This window comes from Octopus bimaculoides, chromosome 4 (genome assembly GCF_001194135.2).
Source record: "Octopus bimaculoides isolate UCB-OBI-ISO-001 chromosome 4, ASM119413v2, whole genome shotgun sequence".
Classification (NCBI taxonomy): Eukaryota; Metazoa; Mollusca; class Cephalopoda; order Octopoda; family Octopodidae; genus Octopus; species Octopus bimaculoides.
The window spans coordinates 41,888,430-41,896,111 of NC_068984.1; the positions used below are offsets into that span (position 1 = coordinate 41,888,430).

General features: G+C 37.0%; 1 protein-coding gene across 1 annotated transcript in view; it reads right to left on the reverse strand.

Annotated features, from left to right (window-relative positions):
* Positions 1-321: 321 nt before the first annotated feature.
* Positions 322-7,682, reverse strand: part of LOC106881746 (DALR anticodon-binding domain-containing protein 3) — a 41,597-nt gene continuing 34,236 nt past the window's right edge. Inside the window, exons 12-13 of the mRNA XM_014932239.2 lie at positions 6,759-6,827; positions 322-4,720 (exon numbers count right to left, since the gene is read on the reverse strand). Of these exons, the coding sequence (XP_014787725.1) occupies positions 4,601-4,720; positions 6,759-6,827 (189 nt within the window). The 3' untranslated portion in view covers positions 322-4,600. The remainder of the gene's footprint in view (positions 4,721-6,758; positions 6,828-7,682) is intronic.

The window sequence follows — 7,682 nt, forward strand, 5'->3', positions numbered from 1 at the left end:
TGTCTTGTATAGAACATCTTATTCTCAGCAATATAAAACATATGTCACGTCACTGTGAAAATATGCATGGATTGCAGCAAAACATCTTTGTAATCTTCAGAAAGAAAAACATCAAAAAGTGTTGTGCAAAGAAAGCTCACTAACACAATGAATAGGTCCAATATTATTGGTGCTTTAGTAAATATATACATTCAGTTGATCATTAATTAAACCGAATACAAGAATAATTGAATTTAAATAGATAATTAATCCAACGACAAAGTTGAGCACGTTAATGACAAGCTGAATATAATCAAAATTGTAATTAAACAGAAATGAATATTATAAATTAATTGCTGTGTGAATAACGAATTAATTAACAAGTCAATTAATGATTAAATACAGCATGTATCAATAAATGTATGGCAATACATGATGTAAAGAATTTCAGACAAATGCACATCTGATAGAGAAGGGAAAATATGAGAAGAAAAAGAGACATAAATCTGCAAACAGAAAATGGAAGCCTAATTGTGAATGCTTTGGGAAAAAATTAAGCAGTATAAATATTACAAAACATATCGACCCATAGATGAATATAATAAAAAAATGTATGAGAATGGTTGAAATCACATGGGATTAGAGACCTTGTAAATAACATTGATTTTTTTTTTTTGTATAGAAACACAAATTTATTGATCCCAATTCTTCACGGGTACTTTATTCTATTGACTCTAGAAGGATGAAAGACAGAGTTAACTTGGATGAGATTTAAAATTTGAAACCAAACGGGATGTAATTAAATATCACAAAGACCACCCATCTCAAATGATAATAACTGCGTAAATGGTAATGACATGAATAGTTTAATTTGGATGATTAGAAAAGGAAATTTGCGAATTAGTTTTAATGTCAAAAGAATATACTTAATTAATTTAATTCTTTTTAACTCTCAAAGTTCCATAAGTTACGAGGTACATTCCAGAAGTTTTGAGAATTTTGTGAGGAGACGTAGTTATAGCTGTCCTAAATTATTGTAATTTTAGCATATCATTACCTGGATCTAGCCAGAGAGCTGAGGAGACTGTGAGAGACCAAGGCAACAATTATTCCTGTGGTAAGTGGTAAACTTGGTACAAGACCCAAAATGCTACCTAAAAGACTGAAAGACATTGGAATTGAAACTCGCATTGTCGACCTGCAGGAAAGTATCATCCTGTATTCTGCAAGAATCCTAAGAAAGATCCTTGAGATTTGAGGAAATTTAACACAAAGCCTCAAGATAAAATTACCTGCTAACTAATTTAGCATGCACTAGAATAATAATAATAATATTCTGCAGCATATTTGTTATGTAGACTGCTGTAAGATATGTTCTAGTGTGTAAATTCTTAAGGTATTGAAGTGAATCTTCAGGTAATTTGCAGTATTAACAATGTAATGTATAATTAAAGGTGCATAAAGAAAAATCACTAGTCTGCAAACAGACATTAATAGTGTAGTGCACAAGTTAACAAGCAAATTTATTATTGTAAATATGTCGTGATGAATATGTATATCCAATTATGTATGCAAACATGTAACCTCCTACCTAATTATTTATATACATATACAACTGAGACTTCCGCAATGCTTTACTGAGTCACCGGTTTGCTGAACAACCTGCATAGACGATTTTTTTTTCTAGTGATCCAAAAAGTGAAAACTATAAAGACCTTGTTACCAACTCGATATCAACTTTTCGTGATATTGGCACAAATATGAGCATCAAAATGCATTATCCTTTTAGTCATCTTGATCGTTTTCTTGAAAATCTCAGAGAAGATAGCGATGAACAAGGTGAATGATTCCGTCAGGACATCTAGATGGAAACTTGGTACCAAGAATGTCGGGATGTGGTAACGATGGCAGACTATTGCTGGTGTTTAAAACGAGATACTCCTGTTGCTCAACATTCATGGTACACAATGAAGCATAAATTTATTCCTTGAATTTTCTGCTAAAAATCTTTGCCAATGTGCATTTTCAATTTTGAATTTTTATTTGTACTTTGTTTTGCTTTGTGTTATGCTCTCTTTATTGATTTAGGTTATATGCCTCTTGTATGAATAAACTACTTACTCTATCAGAAAACTAGACTTGATAGAGAAAAACTGAAGTTATTTTTGAATTTGGCAGGCACAATCACTTAAGAATCCATTGAAATATTCCAGGCACCAGACAAAAAAAAATTTTTTTGCTGCCCAGTGTTATAAATGGATGATAATCCCAAGAGAAAAGTCTCCACCAGAGACTTGTGTAAATACACATTTTACTTTGAGCAACATTAATTATTCAATTCCAGCTTAACTAAGTGATTCACACACCAGCAAGTGGCCCACTTGGCACTGTGCATTTGTCACTGTTTTCATAAGTATAACCCTATATATATATCATGTTGTGAGTAACTTTAGTTTCTGAAGCTGACAAAGCAGAATGATGCTGAAACACATGTGCCCTACAATCCAATGACATGACTCACGACTCAAAAGAAAATGTGTTTACACAATTCTAGGTGGAGAATTTTCTGCCAGGACTATTCTTGCAGTAATAAGTTTTATCACGTCTGATTACACATGAATGTGTTAACCATGAATTCCTATGACTATATATAAATGCATGAGAGTGTGTGTGTGTACCCTTGTTTTGACAACATGTGTAAATGAGCATTACCATTATATAAATGATGTTGTTCGTTTCCAGTTCTTCCATGGGGAAATATTACCTTACTTGGAAACTGGTGAGGGCTAGTAATAGGAAGGGATTCTAACAACAGAAAACTTGCATCAACAAATTCCCTCTGAAGCATCCAACTATGGAAAAGTAGATGCCAAACAATGATGATGATGATGATGATGATGATATGTACACACATTCACATAGGTATACATTTGAAGGTGGCGAGCTGGCAGAAACATTAGCACACTGGGTGAAATGCTTAATGGCATTTCGTCTGTCTTTAAGTTCTGACTTGAAATTTCACCAAGATTGATTTTGCCTTTCATCCTTTCGGGGTCGATAAATTAAGTACCAGTTGTGTACTGGGTCGATTTAAGCAATTGGCCCCCTCACCCAAAATTTCGGGCCTTGTGCCTAAAGTAGAAAAGAAATAGGCATACATATGGATAGAAGAAAGTGTAGAGAGTATGATCAAAGTTGATAGTTTACTCTGAGCCTACAGTGTGCATCATCAGCTTTGAACAAATACATACTATCACATGTATTGTAATATTAAAGACAAACTGTGAATTCGCATGTATATGTGTATGAGTACATAAATACGCACACAAACACACATGCAAATGAGCATGCACTTATTCATTCACACACACACACACACACATACATACAATATGCTTGAGGATAGCTGTGTGAAAAAGTGCCACACCCTAGCGGTTGAGGGAACCTGTGGTAGAGGTAGACCCAGGAAGACCTGGGATGAGGTGGTGAAGCATGACCTTCGAACACTAGGCCTCACTGAGGTAATGATTAGTGACTGAGACCTTTGGAAATATGAGGTGTGTGAGAAGACCTGGCAAGCCAAGTGAGACCATAACCCGTGGCTTTTGCCAGGGGTGTAACCAGCCCACTTATGCATACCTTTCCTTCATTGGACACTAAACTCTGCTTGCGACGACCTGTTGAGGCAAGTGAAATCGAAATTGAATCAAATTCGCAAATTTGATGACTGGCACCTGTGCCAGTGGAGTGCTAAGAGCACCATCCGAGCATGATTGTTGCCAGAGCAGCTGACTGGCTTCCGTGCCGGTGGCATGTAAAAAGCACCATTCATGCGAGGTTGTTGCCAGTGCCACGTAAAAAACACCATTTGAGCGTGGCCATTGTCAGTACTGCCTAACTAGCCCTTGTGCTGGTGGCACGTAAAAGCACCCACTACACTCTCAGAGTGGTTGGCATTAGGAAGGGCATCCAGCTGTAGAAACTTTGCCAGATTAGATTAGAGCCTGGTGCAGCCATCTGATTTGCCAGTCCTCAGTCAAATCGTTCAACCCATGCTAGCATGGTGTTTTAACATAACATCTATAATAAGTTGGATACAGTGATTACCTTTTTGTATTAATACTGTACACATCACTAATAGTTAATACATACATATATATATATATATATGTATAAAAGGTTATGTGTGCTAGAACTGGAGATAGCCATTCAAATTATCGATTAAAAGATATATTGTTATATTACCATCATTGTTTTAATGTCCACTTTTCCATGCTTGCATGGGTTTGATCAAGTTTATTGAAGCAGATATTCTACTGCCGGTTGTTCTTCCTATCACCAACCCTCACCTGTTTACAAGTGAGGTAATATTTGCCAATGGCTGGACATGCTTTTGTACAATATAGGAAACAAATGATACTTCTTATGCATTTGCATTTACACTGTAACAAACATCATCATCTTTATGTGTATATAAATATTTATTATTTAGATAGACTCCCAAGCAAAGAGAGAGTGAGAAAGATATTTGAGTACATACACACACATGCAGGTACGTGCACACACACACACACACACACACACACACACACAAACAATCTGTTGGATTTTCTGCCAAGTGTTACAATTGTGAAGCTGGTTCAATGTTGAGCAGTTGCAGGCCATTTAACATAACTTGATGAACAGCAGTAAGAAGATGTAATCGAGCATACATCAAAGGTAAAAGATGTTGACGTGGCTCCTGTAATAATAATAATAATAATAATAATAAAGATGAAAATGATAATAATAATAATAATAATAATAATGATAGCGATAATAATAATTCTATAAAAAAACATTTGGAATATTACAAAAACAAACAACAGTGGGGTATTACATAAACATATGAACAATGATATCAAACAAGAGAATTATGACAAATCAAATTTCCCAGTAGGGAAGAAAATACCATCCAGGGTAACCAAGGAAACTCACAGACCCTGAGTTATCCTGACTTGGAACCCATAAGGATGGAGGAAGAGAGCACACCCTAAAAAATAAAAGTGGAGATAGGATAATGAGACAGAGCTACAAAAGGCAGGGATCCAACTGAGAGAAACAGAAAAGACAGTTCTGAATCAAAAACAGTGGAGAAAAGCTGTTGATAGCCTATACTCCATAGGGAGAAAAGGCCTTAAGTAAATAAGCATCTGGCTTGATACTTTTCTAACTCTGTTATCCATCGTCCTTAAATAATGCTAAAATAACTGAAACATCTGACAACTTTGATAAAGCGTAAATCTGATCCCTGGCAATACTAAATCAGTTTATAAAGTTCCATATTGTTGCAGAATTGTGCAATTCTTTACTACAAACAAACTGCCATGTTTGATATGTAGGGAAGGTGTGGGTTGTAATTCCATTTGCTGCACCAAGTGTAAGCAATGGACACATAAGAGATGCAGTGAAATAGTGGGAAGGTTATCAGATAAGGTTACTTTCGTGTGTGGCAGATGTGCATGAGGGACTTAAACTCTCTCAAATGCCCAGGAGCTTCTCTTGAAGTAGTAGATAATTTCTGTTATTTGGGTGACCAAATTAGTAATGATGGTGGATGTTCTGAAAGTATTGTTTCTAGAATAAGAATAGGGTGGAGGAAGGACTCTCACTCAGAGTGAAAGGTTGATTGTATGATGCTTGTGTGAGAACAGCTATGTTACAGGGTAGTGAGACATGGGCTCTGACTGCAGAGGACATGTGTAGGCTGGAGAGGAATGACAGTAGTATATTTCGTTGGATTTGCAACATCAGTGTGCATGACCACCAAAACACAACTGTGTTGAGAGAAAAGTTGGGCATAAGAGGGATTAAATCTGGTATGAAAGAGAGGAGGATGCGTCAGTTCGGACATGTGATGCACATGAGTGAAGACAGCTGTATACAGAAGTATCTGTCATTGAAAGTGGATGGTGCTGTGGAAGACATGGGATGAAGTTGTGAGGACTGATTTAGGATGTTGGGCCTCACGGAGGAAATAACAGTGGACCAAAATGTTTGGTGATATGAGATGCTAGAGAAAACCTGTTCACAAAACTTTCCATTTTGTCACTCTGTCTCTCCTCTGGTTTTCCTTCTGACTAGGTAACCAAGTATCTCCTTTACATCAGCACATTTGTTTCTGACCTCTTTCTCTCACTGTATAACCATGTACCTCCTCTATAGCAAGACACCTATTTCTGCCTCTCTATTTCTCTGTTACACTCTAACATTTCACCATTTGATACTGGATCAGCTCCTCTAAAGCCCCCTCTGTTGTGGCAAGACAACTGCTTCTGTCTCTCCGTATCTTTGTCACACTCTAACCTTTCATCCTCTGACACAAGTTCCCCTCCTCAAATGCCCTGCCCCTCTCATAATCCCTTGTCTTGTGACTTACTTGGTTACCCTGCCAGTGCTGGTGCCATATTAAAAAACATCCAGTCCACACTGTAATGTGGCTGGCGTCTGGAAAGACATCCAGCTGTAAAAATCTTGTCAAAACTAACTCTGCCTGTGCTACTGCCACGTAAAAAGCACTGAGTCTGCTCTGCAGAATGGCTGGTGTTAGGAAGGGCATCAAACTGAAAAACCCCTACCAAAACAGATACAGTAGCCTAGGGAAGTTTTTCTACTTTGCTGGCTCCTGGCATCTGTCCTACCCATGCATGCATGGAAGATGGACGCGTTAAACGATGATGATGATGAAATCCCTGAGGTAGTAAACAAATTAGTGCAAGGTACAAAACAAGTATACTTACCCCAAGAACATGAACTCGACTGTAGTAGGAACTTAAGCAGTGACTTAATGACACCAAAAAACCAGCAACCTGAAGTATATATTAGATATTTGAAGTGAAACATTTAGCATTCATGTTCTTTTTTCAGACAAGGCTATGGAGAGAAGACAAAATAATAATAATAATAATCCTTTCTACTATAGGCACAAAGCCTGAAATTTTAGAGGAGGGGACTAGGTGATTACATTAACCTCAGTGTTTCACTGGTACTTAATTTATTGACCTCGACAGGATGAAAGGCAAAGTCAACCTTGGTGGAATTTGAACTTAGAACATAAAGGCAGACAAAATACCTCTAAGCATTTCTACCAACGTGCTAGTGATTCTGCCAGCTTGCCGCCTCCAAAATAAGAATAATAATAATCCGTTCTGCTAAAGGCACAAGGCCTGAAATTTGGGAGTTGATAGAATAATAATAATTCTTTCTGTTAAAGTCACAAGGCCTGAAACTTTTTGGTGGGAGGAGAGAATAATAATAATCATTTGTGTTAAAGGCACAAGGCCTGAAATGTTTTTTGGGGGAGAGAGAGAATAATAACAATTCTTTCTGCTAAAGGCACAAGGCCATAAGTTTTTTTGGTGGGGAGAGAGAATAATGATAATCCTTTCTGCTAAAGGCACAAGGCCTGAAATTTGGGAGTGGAGAGAATAATCATAATTCTTTCTGTTAAATGCACAAGGCCTGTAATTTGGGAGGGGGAAGAAGAATAATAATTCTTATTGTAAAAGGCACAGGGCCTCAAATTTTTTTGGTGGAGAGAGAGAATAATCATAATTCTTTCTGTTAAAGGCACAAGGCCTGAAATATGGGAGGGGGGAGAATAATAATAATTCTTTCTGTAAAAGGCACAGGGCCTGAAATTTTTTTGGTGGAGAGAGAGAATA